At 37.8% G+C, this 14,687-nt stretch overlaps 1 protein-coding gene across 5 annotated transcripts in view; it reads left to right on the forward strand.

Moving 5' to 3' along the window:
- The window catches only part of cnot4a (CCR4-NOT transcription complex, subunit 4a), a 32,483-nt gene that overhangs the window by 5,844 nt on the left and 11,952 nt on the right, over nt 1–14,687 (forward strand). For 2 of the 5 annotated variants that reach the window (XM_057837416.1, XM_057837417.1), the window contains exons 4-11: nt 2,141–2,226; nt 5,290–5,398; nt 5,462–5,587; nt 5,669–5,793; nt 5,899–6,105; nt 6,200–6,257; nt 6,334–6,586; nt 12,090–12,650. In XM_057837416.1, coding sequence (XP_057693399.1) covers nt 2,141–2,226; nt 5,290–5,398; nt 5,462–5,587; nt 5,669–5,793; nt 5,899–6,105; nt 6,200–6,257; nt 6,334–6,586; nt 12,090–12,650 — 1,525 coding nt within the window. Of the gene's footprint in view, nt 1–2,140; nt 2,228–5,289; nt 5,399–5,461; nt 5,588–5,668; nt 5,794–5,898; nt 6,106–6,199; nt 6,258–6,333; nt 6,587–12,089; nt 12,651–14,687 lie in introns of all 5 variants that reach the window. The other 3 variants (XM_057837419.1, XM_057837418.1, XM_057837420.1) reach the window with 3 other exon arrangements.

A 14,687-nucleotide genomic window follows, 5' to 3' on the forward strand; every position in this document is an offset into this window, starting at 1 on the left:
AAATGCATTTTAACATTAAACAAAAACTTATGTTGGTCTTAACAGGGAGCAGCAGGAATCGGTCATGTTAAATAAGTTGTCATATTCACTTTTCCCACTAGAGGGCAATGTATCCACCCAAATCAATAAAACTAAAACAAGCCATTACAAAGCCAATCAAACGAATACTCGAAGCAGCAAAATTTGATTCGAAGCATTTTTATGATTAAATCACTCGAGTTAATGGATTAAGAGTTGCAGCACTAGAAATTAGTTTATCGATTTTCGTCAAATCCTATGCTTGAAAAATCTAATTTTGACTTGACTTTGCCTCATAATTTACTTTATCACAGACCACTATTTTGATTCTTCTTTTTTTTTTTTTCTTTCTTCAGAGCTTAAGCTTGAAAGTAAACAAGCAACTTTAGCATCCGTTGGAAAACGACATGAATACATACAAAAACAATGGTTCAATTGTTCAGAACAATTCAAAATAAAGATCCTAGACCAGGGGTGTCCAAACTTTTTGCAAAGGGGGCCAGATTTGGTGTGGTAAAAATGTGGGGGGCCGACCTTGGTTGACGTCCTTTACGTAGAGCAATATATTTAAGCAAATTTTAGCAAGCCATTCTCGGTGTCACATTTGCTTTATTATTATTTTTTAAATTAATATCAACAATCTCGCAACTAGCCTTTGTGGCGTTCTTTTCCGATTCTCGGGTTCTTGCGAAATACTGCTGCTGTGAAATTAACTAGCTTCAAGTTGCTTTAATTTCTCGCTACGTATCTTCCCTGTAATCTTGTCGTAAATGTCAGCGTCTCTTGTTTGGTAATATCGCCTCAAATTGAACTCTTTAAAACAGCGACTGTCTCTTTGCAAATGAGGCAGACACAGTTGTTGCGTATTTTAGTGACGAAATAGTCCAATTTCCACCTATGCCTGAAGCGTCGGCCGTCGCAGTCAACTTTCTTTTTTTTGTTGATTGTCACCATTTTAGAAAATTGGGAGTTAAGGGTCACATGGGGTAATGTTGCTTAGAGTGCTGCTGCCTTTTAGTGGGTAAATGAGGAGCAGCATTTGGTGTTGAAGCTACTTCATATGATGGTAGCAGTCCTGCTAACCAATTTACTAATAGTCTGTGTGCGGGCCAGACGTTATTGATTTTATGACGGAGGCTGGGGGCCGAATGAAATTTGACCAGGGGCAGCATTTGGCCCCCGGGCCGGACTTTAGACATGACTGTCCTAGACATTCAGTTGCGGCAATATATTTTGCACAAGGTTGTCATACAGTCGGTCTAATCAAGGACCATGCCTTGTTCAGGCCCCCTTTTTTTCCCTTCCTCTCTTCCCCCTTTTTTGTGTTCTGTTTAGTGGTGGATCAAGTACTTTTTTTTTTAATCAAGTAAAAGTGCAGATCCAGAGGAAAAAAGGACAAGTATCTAAAAAAAACCTTACTCTAGTAAACACCCATCTGAAGGCACGCTGCTCTCACTGTTGTTTTTTGTTGGTCAGTATCTTGTTCACCTGCCTTATCTCTTGTACTTGTGTTGCGGCCTCTAGTGCTCAATTACGGTATAGTTGCACAGGGTTTAGCGATTAAGCCGGAGGCTTGAAAGCAAAACTATCAATTCACAATGAGAACAAAAAACAAACAAAAGTAACGTGTAACGCAGGCGACAATTTAAAAAGTAGTAAAGTAAAAAGTACAGATACATCTTGTGAAATATAGTGAAGTAAAAAGTACCACTTCATATTTGTACTCAAGTAAAGTACAGATAAAAAAAAGTACTTAAGTACAGTAACAAAGTACTTCATTACATTCCACCACTGGTTCTGTTCTGGCTGTCTCCTTCCACCTTCCAAAAAACAAGCAGTCTATCCTACTTGGTAACTCTAAATGATCACAAAAACACATTTACCCTCTTAAATGATGGTAGAAAGGAAGCCATGATGAAATCGCTCATGTGGTCACGTCAAGCGAAAACCTATGGAGAGCAATGTTTGCTTTTTAAAGTTAAAATGACAGATAACCACACAATTCAATTAATCTTGAATTTAGTTGCACAAGTCTTACTTTTCTCAGTGTAAGTGTTTAGGCTTGTAGAGTGAGTGTTGACAAATGTGTATGAAAGAGCTTTGTTTTTTGTTCCACACACAGGTCCTAAAACGACCGGAGTACTTTGGGAGGTTTGGGAAGATCCATAAAGTGGTCATAAACAATAGTACATCTTATGCAGGGTCACAGGTGAGTTCACATACATTGTATATTTTCATATTTAGGTTGTGTGCTACAGTTGTTGTTGTTTTTTTTTTAAATTAACAGAATCCTGACAAAAACAATAATCATAAATGCGTTCATAGGATTTCGTCTCACTGGTTAGCACAGTTTCACAGTTACTTTCTCGTTTGTGTAGTCATGTGTGAGCGTTGTATTAGAGCAGCAGGTATCGAATATTTTAGTAATCGAGTATTCTACTGAACATTCCATCAATTGAGTAATGGGATAAAACATTTTATTTAGGTAAAGGGCAATTATAAATATACTTGAGAAAACAAGACATTTCACCTAATATTGAACCATTTTCTGACAATCATTGCCTCTATTTTAGATAAACATTGTTGAAAACAGCCAACAACAACAACAAAACAAATTCACTGCTTTCACTAAAAAAACTTAAGATCTAATTTCTTACCTAAAAATGTCATTACGCTTGATAACACACATCACTTAAAAGCTATGTTTTTCCCATGTGTTTCAATTGAATTTCCATTTGTGTCAAGCCATTTTTAAGTTCTAGTTTTATGTTAGTCTGAATTGTAAGTCCTGATTGGATTTTGAGTTTTTGCAGTGTAAAAAAAAAAATTAAATAAATGTATGATACCTGCTGTATTGGAGCACAATAGGCACCAGTGCTACTTGGTGTTTTATCCATAAATGACTTGTGATCTAAAACTAAACATTTAGCTTTAGTATGTTTTTACTTTGCAACCTCATCACTCTACAGCGCTGTGTTTTTACAGATTAAATAAAGCCTGTATGAAAGACAAGTTAGCCACACATCGGCAGCAGTCATAATTAATAGAAATCTAGCCTTCCGCAGGGCTAACGTTTCGTTAGCAAGTTACAATAACGTTAATCTTATTTATTAGCGCTACGCTAACTTAATTTTACTTTTTCCCGAGTATCGCTCCTCCGCTCTCGGAGTAAATGCGGTGCCTTCGGTGGAGCCTCAGCATTGAAGACGTGCTGTAGTGTTATGCAAGCGCTGTTTTACAGTGAATACATGAAACAGTGTTCGCCTTGGTGTCCAGCTTGAAATGCTCCCACACGTCTGACATTTTCTGCTCTTTCTTGGTGCCTTTCTCTTCGCTTTCGTCTGCTTCCTCGTCGTTACCTCTATATTCAGCATGGTTGAAATCAAATATGTTCGCTGCCTCGGTCTTCAGCGCATTGTGCTGCATTAAAAGTAGTCCGGGCAAAACTTCATGCTGAGAGCAGGCAAAATTGAACGATACCTCGAGGCAGAGAAAATTCCTTGATTAATTTTTAAAATTGAGTTACTCAAATTATTCGAGTAATCGTTCCAGCTTTACATTGTATTCTGAATCACAACCCTTTTATTCTCATTGCAAATTTCTGCTGCAGCATACAAATCTGATGATGAACTAGCAGGTTTCAGTTTGTAAATTAAATCACGCATATTTACTTGTCGCGAGAAAGCCGTCCAATGTCATTCAGGCCTATTTAGTGAATGAAAAATTACAGATTTAACGCTGACAATTAACAGATTGTTTTGGATGTAAGCCATTGATGTGTTGTCCGATTCAAGCATTTCTTTTGTATTTCTCTAAAAAGTTGTCTTGTACTTGATATAATGTTCCTTTTCGGTCAATAGATGAATAGGCAGGTAGGAATAGTAGCTACCGTGTCTCCCACTATCGCCAGCGATCGCACTAAACATACCGTATTGGCCCGAATATAAGACGGCCCTGGTTATAGGACGACGCCCTCTTTTTCAAGACTCAAGTTTGAAAAAAGACTTTTTGAACACCAAATTAATTTTTATACAGAAAATAATTACAGTACATCTGAAACAAATGATTATAACAATATATTTGAGAAAAAGCATGTTATTTTGCCTCATTCAAATCTTAACATCTGAACATTTAAATATGTAAACTAAAGAGCAATCACATTCGTAAATGAATGGCTTCTGGTTTTTGAAATGTAAATAAACCAATCTAATACGATAAAACAACAAAATTGCAATAACTGCATTAACCATCAGAGTCTAACTGTAACTGTAGTCTTGAAGCAAATCTGAATAAGGAAAAACATTGCAATAAAATAATGCAAACTGGTTAAACCTGAGAGTAGCTGAGATCTGTCATGACAGAACATCGCTTCAATAATATCTGGCGCCATCTAGCGTCATGAATGGGGAGAGTAGCTGAGATTTGTCATGACAACATCGCTTCAATGATATCTGGTGCCATCTAGCGTTGTGAATGGGTATAATGTCTAGACCGCGAATATAAGACGACTCCCCTTTTCAGTCTTATTTCAATGCAAAAAACACCGTCTTATATTCGGGCCAATACGGTATTTGTTCATTGCCTGGCCTAGCAGTAAAAAGCAATTTGACGTCAATCACCATCGATAATTTGCAAGTATCTGCCTTTGTCCGGCTTTATTCAAACCTGGAGGGAGGTTGCGTGATGGCCAGATGAAGAACAAATTGATATATTATGTGATCAACAAATTCTCATAATTGATAGATAAGTAACTCCTGTTTTTAAAATACTTTCCTTTTTTTCATGTTGTCAGTTTTTAAAAAATGTGCATGATGTATGGGAATTTGTTATTTTTTTCTATTTAATTTTTTATTTTTATTATTTATTTGAAAAAAGTCGACTTCCTCATGTAAACAGTTAATGCGTTTGCCACGTGGCTTCAGAAACTGACGGCTAATGCTGGGGCTTATATTGAGTTTTATATAAAACTCTTGTTTATTTCTTATAAGGATTATAGTTCATAAATAAATTACAAATCCTTCAAAATAGGGAGTTTTTAATCACCCTGTAGGTTATAAGTACTGCAAAATTGCTGCTAGTTTCATTAGCTATCATAATTTTTTTTAAGTTTTAAGTTTTGGCTCGCGCCATTTTGTACATTCAAATCTCCAGTGGGGATACATTTTGGCGATTTACACCCCTCCATTTCTTTTTCGAACTGCAACACAAGAGCAAAAACTGAACGATTGCAGCAGCTGTCTGTCTGATTTGTCTCTTCTTCCTCCATTTAATGGTCCAGGGGCCGAGCGCCAGTGCATATGTCACCTACGTCCGCTCCGAGGACGCTTTAAGAGCAATACAGTGTGTGAACAACGTGGTGGTTGATGGCAGAACACTCAAGGTAACTGAGTATAAAGGCATGCCTGTTTGAGTTTCTATTGTAATTCTTGTTTTCCTCTGGCAGGCTTCTTTAGGCACAACAAAATACTGCAGTTACTTCCTCAAAAGTATGCAGTGTCCTAAACCTGATTGTATGTATCTACATGAGCTAGGAGATGAAGCAGCTAGCTTTACTAAAGATGAAATGCAGGTAATGTAGTTATTGATAGGGTGGTCAACTCCCTGCTTTAGTTAATCATATGTGTTGACATATTTTGCCTCCCACTTTCAGGCAGGGAAACATCAAGAATATGAGCAAAAACTTCTGCAAGATCTGTATAAATTAAACCCTAGCTTTTTACAACCTCCATCATGTGGAACAGAAAAGTCTAAATCAAAATCAGGCTTAACACAGAGGTCAGCTTTTTCTTTGACTCAACACATGCTGTTTTCTATTTTGGTCGCAACGCTTCACGTTTTCCTCTTCTTTTTTTTTTTAACTCTCTCTCCCCACTCGGACAGACAAAACAGTAGCAATGGTAAAGATGGGTGGCCCACGTTATCTGGGCATAGCAAACTAGCCAATGGCCTTTCAGAGGACCGCAAGTCTCCTCCGCTGCTAGACTATCTAGACCAAGAAGGCCTGGCCTCAGATGGGCTAGATCCAGAACTTGGCCCTGGCCAGTGCACTGCCATGTCCCCCTTCTCCTCAAACTGTGACAGCAACAGGTAGGACGAGCAACGCCCGAGCCGCAGAGCGAGCACGGATCGCATAAAGCTGTTTGTTTCTGTGTTATTCATACACAAAATATTGTGCCTGCAGCCCCAGTGACAAACCTTCAGAGTCAATTGGTTTGGTCAATGGAGATACTTTACAACAGGTAGAACCACTTCAGAGGAGTTCAAGATCAATTGAGACAAAGAAAGCACACATTCATTTCTCTCGTTCTCCCTCAGATCCCCACAAGTGACTCCCCGTCCCCTCCTCCCGGTTTAACCAAGCCCAGTTTGGTGGTGCCCATCAGCGTTTCGGACCTCACGGCCCGCTCGCCCTTCGAGGGCGCGGCGGCCGAGTCGCAGTCGCTCTTTTCAGACAACAGCAATTTCAGACATCCCAACCCACTTCCCAGCGGTCTGCCTCCATTTCCCAGTAACCCTCGCAGTTCGGACTGGCCTATGACTCCTGAACCACAGAGCCTCTTTACGTCAGGTAACGCAACCTTTTCCCCGATTGTGTAATGGGCAGTGTTGTTAATCTTACTGAAAAAAGTAATTAATTATAGTTACAAATTACTTCTCCCAAAAAGTAATTGCGTTAGTAACTCAATTACCTGAATGTAATAGTAATTAGTTACTTGGCAAAGTAATTGGTGATAATTACTTTTTTTTTTCCCTCCAAAAAAAAAAACAAAACAAAAAAAAACATTGGCCACACTGTGTTTTTTTGTGAAGGTTTTTGGTAAAATTGGCCCGAGCCCAATTCTTTACCCTACTTTACCCTTTACCCTGAATCAACTGTTAAAAGTTGTTAAAATTGCTCCCATTATTGCATTAGTTCCCTTCTCTCTACTTTCGACATATGAAAGTTTTAAAACTGTTTCATCATTTAAAGATAGATTCAAGTCAAGATTTTGCCGATTTAGAAGTATTTTAGATAAAAAGTTACTTAGGTTCGCTAGGAAGCTTCTCTACATATAGCCGTCCTAAAAAGTCTACTGCTTTAAGATGGCGGCTGTTTACTAACGCATCTAGTGCCTTGTCTGTCATTTTGCATCTAGTTATATCTATATACAGTATATGTGATATCTACCATGTCTACCATATCTACCATAACATGCGGGCGTAGTTTGTAGGCTATCAGCTACAACATGTATTATTGAAACTACCTAGCATCGCGTTTGCTCGGCGTCACAACTTTCTTGCCTCCTCCCCACTCCTGCTCTGCTCTGTCGTCTCGGTGAGTCCATCTCCCTCAGAATTTTCGACCAATATAATAACACATAGTAACGCATGCCTTTCCGTCCTCAGTAACGGTAACGGCGTTGCCAAGATGAGAAAAGTAATTAATTAGATTACCCACTACTGAAAAAAATAACGCCGTTAGTAATGCTGTTATATTGTAACGCCGTTATTAACAACACTGGTAATGGGAGACTGTGTTAAAAACTAGGTTTAAAATTGACTTGCTGTTTCTACATTATAACCAAAATACAACTTCCTATTAGTCGTGCTAACTAAAGATTTTAAGGAGCCATCACTTAAGGGCTGTTTACATGGTGAGGCTCCGAGAATACAACACATTTCATGTTTGCATTTCTTTGGTTTCATCTGGTTTCCGTCTCAATTCGAACGATGTCGCAATTCCGCATGAAAACGTAGTATTCATGCCAATAATGCACTTCCTTGACAAAACCTCCTCAGCCCAAAAGACAACATACCCGCCCATTTCAAGCATAGCGTCCACGCGTTTTTCTTTTGCGTCAAAAGGCACAAAAACCTGAACATAAAATATATTTAAATAAAAATAACAAAATATATGTAATGCTAAAGCCTAGGTGTTCGCAGCGAGTGCTGACGTCATCGGAGCGAGAGCGTTCCATTCATATTGTTGCAATCGACTCATTCTGCTTAGGTGTTTGCGGTTTCGGCATCACCGTGTAAAGGCGAGGCCATTCCGCAACACAATCGTTGCGTCCTGGTGTCGCAGCGTCACCATGTAAACGGCCCCCAAAACTCATAAATTCTCTTAAGTGGCTTACTATACTCAAGATACCCAACCCATTTTATCAAGTTCTTTTTCTGAGCTTGATTAAATTTGAATTAACTTGCATGATCAAGTTTGTGGCCAATCATGTTGTGTTTGGGAGCCCTTTTAATTTTTAATCATAGTTTTATAGACAAATAATTATTATTGGTCTTTGTCATGTTTTAGTCATTACTTAGTTAACGAAATCTCAAATTTCACCTAGTTTTAGTCGAATTTTCATTTTGTTTCGAACGAACATTGACGGACAAACACGTAGCATCTACAATGACAATTTTGACTTTGTGATGATAATTGACACAGCAGCAGCAGCAAAACCATATATTATTTTCAATTAACAGTACCCACCCAGACGCGATGAACTATATGTTAAAGATGTTTAAAAAAAAATGTCCAAGCGTTTAAGATGACGCATGCCACGTTAAAGCTAATGCGGCTGCTATGCTAGCGCTACGAGTTACATTTGGCATGTGAAGCAAAATTTGCATATTCTCGCTTGCTGCTAATTTAAGAAATCTTGCCATGCTTGAAGCACATCATAACACCAGTGAGGATTGGGGTGGGCAACACCTCTCACATGAGTGACACGACCCATGTACTCCACGTACAATATGAAAATGTCACGGATTGTTTACATATGACTAGGGCTGTCAAACGATTAAAATTTTTAACCGAGTTAATTACAGCTTAAAAATTAATTAATCGTAATTAATCGCAATTCAAACCATCTATAAAATATGCCATATTTTTCTGTAAATTATATATATATATTCTGTAAAATAAATTGTTGGAATGGAAAGATAAGACACAAGATGGATATATACATTCAACATACGGTACATAAGGACTGTAGTGGGCATTACACTCTACTGTCATTTAAATCTGTCTATGCTGTCCTCACTCCGAAGCGTCTGCTTTTTCCAAAGCTAGACAGCTAGTGAACGACGCCTTAATAATTAGACTTTTTCCTTTTTCATCTGATTTATTAATAAAAAGGCCTCAAACCATTGTCCTCTTTAGACCGTCGTAAAACTACAAAATAAAAGTACTCAAGCATTGCATTAGCAACAACGTTAGCTTAGCACGCTATACAGGTTCACTAAACATAAACAAAAAGCGTCTCATACAAAAAATATAACATTTCGCTTACTAACATAATATGTACATTCTTTACAACAACCATACTTACAGACAAATCTTGTCCAAGGATCATATAAGCACAACATTATCAACCCGAGACGTTGTGCAGCCATAATGAAGAAAGAAAAGAAGAAAATAATAAACCATGTCGCAAAGCGACCACAAGAGTTCGCTGTTGGACAGCGCAAAAAGCCTTGCTGTAAAACTTACCAAAAGGCAGAATACTTTCTGAGCGTGACATGTGCGTTAATTGCGTCAAATATTTTAACGTGATTAATTAAAAAAATTAATTACCGCGCGTTAACGCGATAATTTTGACAGCCCTACATATGACAGAAACTGTGGCATGTTCATCTCGTTGTCGTCTCGTTAGACGAAATTCATCTTCGCAATTTGTCTGTTTTAGTCTCCCAAGCCATGTTTATCCTCTTTTCATCATCATGAAAAACTTGTTCGTCGACGAAATATTTGCGTTATCGTCTCATTGACGAAAATCATTTAGCAATATGCAGTCGGCTAGAATTTGAATCCCGCCTAGAATGGCTTATTATTAGGGCTGTCAAACGATTAAAAATTTTAATCGAGTTAATCACAGCTTAAAAATGAATTAATCGTAATCAATCGCAATTCAAACCATCTATAAAATATGCATATTTGTCTGTAAATTATTGTTGGAATGGAAAGATAAGACACAAGACGGATATATACATTCAACATACTGTACATAAGTACTGTATTTGTTTACTATAACAATAAATCAACAAGATGGCATTAACATTAACATTCTGTTAAAGCGATCCATGGATAGAAAGACTTGAAGTTCTTAAAAGATAAATGTTAGTACAAGTTATAGAAATTTTATATTAAAACCCCTCTTAATGTTTTCGTTTTCATAAAATTTGTAAAATTTTCAATCAAAAAATAAACTAGTATCTCGCCATTGTTTATGTCAATATTTACACAATGCTCAGGTTGCTGAAAAACCCATAAAATCAGTCCCACCCAAGCGCCAGCAGAGGGCAACAAAAAACACAAGTAACAAATGGACATGACACTGCTGTCATTTTAATCTGTTTGAGTGGGGCATGTGCTTTAAATGCGTCAAATATTTTAACGTGATTAATTTTAAAAAATTAATGACCGCCCGGTAATGCAATAATTTTGACAGCCCTACTTATTATATATATTTACTCAAACTGAAGTGCAGTTTACGACATTTTTCCATCAAAACTTGAAAATGGGTTGACTAGAAATTTCACATTGTGCCAACTTTTTCAGTGTCATTAACTCTGTAATACCTCAAAAAAATTAATGCAGTTTATTATATTAATCGCGTGATGGTATCCGAGCCTCCCCGCCCAAAAGGTAAAGCCTTTTGTCTGTATTCTGAATAAATTCAAATGAAAACAGAGACCCTAACATCAGTTCAGAATGTAACAAGTTAATTTACCGAGGGCACACCATGTAGGGAGAGGATACGCCTAAAAACTGGTCGAGAAGTCAGGGCAAATTTGGGTATGACTGTTACTACTCTATATATTACGTCTGAATTTTTTTAATGGTTTGTGTATATGAAAATACGATTATTCACAGGATTCTCTCGCAATAAATTTGAAATTGTTTTATTATCTCTCATATGCTGTCAACAGCGTTGAATGTCCTCAAAATAACTCAACCTAATTCAAAATTATTTTTAAATTACAATTAGGGCTGCAGCTATCGAATATTTTAGTAGTCGATTAATCGATGGGCTAGTTAGTTCGATTAATCGAGTAATCGGATAAGGAACATGAACATTTAAAATACCTGAGCTGAGCCTCAAACGATATCAAAAATTTTGTTAAATGAGGATGTATGTACAACAACAAAAAAATTGGCTAACTTACACAGTAAAAGTCCGCTAGCTTAAATGCTAGGTTTTTTTTTTTTTTTTTTTTTTTACAATGCTCTTAACAAATGGTTCGGACACATATTCCCACAAAAACCGGCTAAATATACCTATAAACTAAATTAAGAATATATTAAAAAAACATTAGCTCAAACAAAAACTTACATTGCTCTTACAAAAAGCTTATATTGGTCTTAACAGGGAGGAGTTGGATTCAGCCATGTGAAAAGAGGCAGACCAGTGGGCAGTGTATCCACTCTCATCAATAAAACTAAATGCAAACACTTTCAAAACAAACCATTACAACGCCACTTTAATTAAACGAATACTCGAAGCAACAAAATTTTATTCGAATATCTTTTTCTAATCGAATACTCGAGTTAATCGATTAATCGTTGCAGCACTAATTACAATAAGGTGGACTGTAGGTATTCTTCAAACGCTTGATTGTTGATGTTGTGTTCTCAGGGTCTGAAAAAAGTGCTTGAGCATAGCAGAAAAGGAAATGAAGTGCTTGGAATTAGAAGTATTTCTTTCACAAGCGGTAGCTATCTGGCTGAATAGTTTGCTTGTTCTATTGAAGGGGGAGGGGCGCATTAACTTGTGCATAAAACCTGTGTGTTTGCTGGAATTAATCTTCCTCTTCTCTCAGGAAGTCTATCTGCAATCTCTTTTAACATGATAATTGTTAATAGAGGCACAGTAACCCCTGCGTCATTCACTGCCGTGCTCTAACCAGTCTAAATGGATTGCATGTCCATTGCTGTTCTTAACCATCTAAGTAGTTCAATTTGAGCCAAATGAATTATAACCCCAGAATCTTAGATGAAAAAAATGGACATTATTTCTGAGGCTGTATACTGATTTTATGGTTTTGTTCTTTTTTGTTTTTTTTGTTTTTTGTTTGTTTTTGTACTTTAGTCGCTCCTCCAGTAACGTCCATGTTTGATCTCGCGGCAGACACGATACCAGTGTCATCGTCCACCGACTGGCAGGCGGCCTTCGGCTTCGGCTCGTCCAGCAAACAGCAGGACGACGACCTGGGTTTCGACCCGTTCGACGTCACCCGAAAGGCGCTTGCCGACCTGATCGAGAAGGAGCTGTCGGTGCGGGATCAGAGCCCCGCTTCCCCCGTACCGCCCGCCCAGGGCAACCGCGGGCCCGGCCTGCCGCCCTCCAACGGCAACACAGCTCACTCTCGCCACTTCCCCAGTGGCCAGCCCCGCGTCCCCCAGATCCACCACAGAGCCATCTACAGCTCCTTCAGTTTCCCCGGCAGTCAAAGCAACCAGGCTAGTCAACAACAACAGCAGCAGCAGCAACAACAACAGCAGGCCACCAGACACCCGTGGATGGGCGCCCCCTCGCGGAATAACCTCACACACTTGAACCACTCAGCCAGTGCTGCCTCACACAGTCATTTCTTGGACCTCAATCTTCCTCCTCATCACAGCACAGGTCTGGGAGGAATCCCCATCTCAGGTAGGCCCTGCGTGCATGTTCCCTGACGAGATGAAGGCTGTCCAAACAATGGAATGGGTTTTACAAACAATAGGAAATGGTGATGACAATAACAACTAAGGTCCTATTGTAGTGCCTTGGGATGCAAGTTTAGTTTTACTACACTTGTGATTGGAAACACTCATATCACAAATCTTTTGCCAATGAAATACAAATGCCACTAATTTGTGCCATCCTACACCCCAAAAAATACAAAAATCTATTATTTACATTAGTGCTGCAACGATTAATCAATTAACTCGAGTATTTGATTAGAAAAAAAGATTCAAATTAAATTTTGCTGCTTTGAGTATTCGTTTTAATTAAAGTGGCGTTGTAATGGTTTGTTTTTGAAAGTATTTGCATTTAGTTGTATTGATTTGGGTGGATACACTGCCCTCTAGTCTGCCTCATTTTACATGACCAAATCCATCTGCTCCCTGTTAAGACCAACATAAGCTATGTTTTTGTGTGAGCTAATGTTTTTTTTTTTATGCATTCATAATTTAGGGTATATTTAGCCAATTTTTGTGGGAATATGTGGCTGAACCATTTGTTAAGAACATTGTTTTAAAAAAATGTTAGTATCTTATAGCATTTAAGCTAGCGGACTTTTGCTATGTAAGTTAGCCAATTGTTCTTTTGTTGTACATAGATCCTTATTTATTTTTAATACCGTTTGAGGCTCAGCTATTTTAATTTTTTTATGTTCTTTATCCGATTACTCGATTATTCGAACTAACTAGTTCATCGATTAATCGACTACTAAAATAATCGATAGCCGCAGCCCTAATTTACATAAATGTACAGTGTTGTTTTCGTCAACTATGACGGTAACGAAAATATATCGTGGACAAATTCTTCTTTTTTTTTTTCTTTTCATGATGATGGCGTGCTGATGACAAGCCAAAAATGTGACTTAGGATGAGAACATGACGAGACAAATGACAGTTTTTATCTGACGACAACGAGATGAAAACGCAGCATAATTTCTGTCATATGCTCACAATGCGTTACATTTTCGTGTTGTACGTGGAGTACCTCAGCTTGCTAAGGTACTTACTTGCTAAGGTATGTACTTGCAAGGCAGTGTTCAGGACATGTCACTCGTGAGATGAGCTGCGCCTCTCCCTCACTCTCCTCACTGGAGTTTAAGATGTGTTTCAGTACAAGCTTGTTTGGAAACACATGGTAAAATTTGTTTTCTTATATTGGCAAGGGAGAATATGCAATGTTTCTTCAGCTATTAAAGGTCTGTGCTGAGTGATCATCACACACTAAATGTAACTCATCTCGTTAGCATTAACATCAACTTTAGCGAGCATCCTCTTTTAATTGAAAATAGTGTACAGGTAGTCCCTGTGTTACCAGTGAGTTCTGTTACTACTAGAGCTGGGAATCTTTGGGCACCTAACGATTCAATTATAATTCAGAGGCTCCGATTCGATTATAAAACGATTATTGATGCACCCCCTCCCTTTTTTTTTTTTTTTAATGTTTTGTACATTAGTTCCAAAATTGTTCAAAAATCTCTCAGGCTAAACCAAACTACTATTTCAGTATCAAGTTAACATATAACAGTAAACAAATATACAAAAATAACAGTAAATAAAAAAACTCTAGTCCCCATTCTGTATCAGCAGCTTTAAACTACATTCAATTAATGTTGTGAATCAACTGTTACAGTTGTTAAAATTGCTCCCATTATTCCATAATTTCCCTTCTGTCTATTTTTGTCAAAGTTTTAAAACTATTTCATCATTTAAAGATAGATTCAAGACAAGATTCTGCCGATTTAGGAGTATTTTAGATAAAAAGTTGATTAGGTTCGCTACAACAGAGCCTTCTAGAGAAGTCACTGCTTTAGTACTGCTTTAAGATGGCGGCTGTTTACTAACACCGGAAAGTCTGTCATTTCGCATCTCGGTTCATTAATACATGTTCTAACACCGCCGTCGTCTTTCATTTTGCATCTAGTTCTACATATATATGATATCTACTGTAGCCGTATGTTCTTAG

This window comes from Corythoichthys intestinalis, chromosome 5 (genome assembly GCF_030265065.1).
Source record: "Corythoichthys intestinalis isolate RoL2023-P3 chromosome 5, ASM3026506v1, whole genome shotgun sequence".
In the NCBI taxonomy this organism is placed as follows: domain Eukaryota; kingdom Metazoa; phylum Chordata; class Actinopteri; order Syngnathiformes; family Syngnathidae; genus Corythoichthys; species Corythoichthys intestinalis.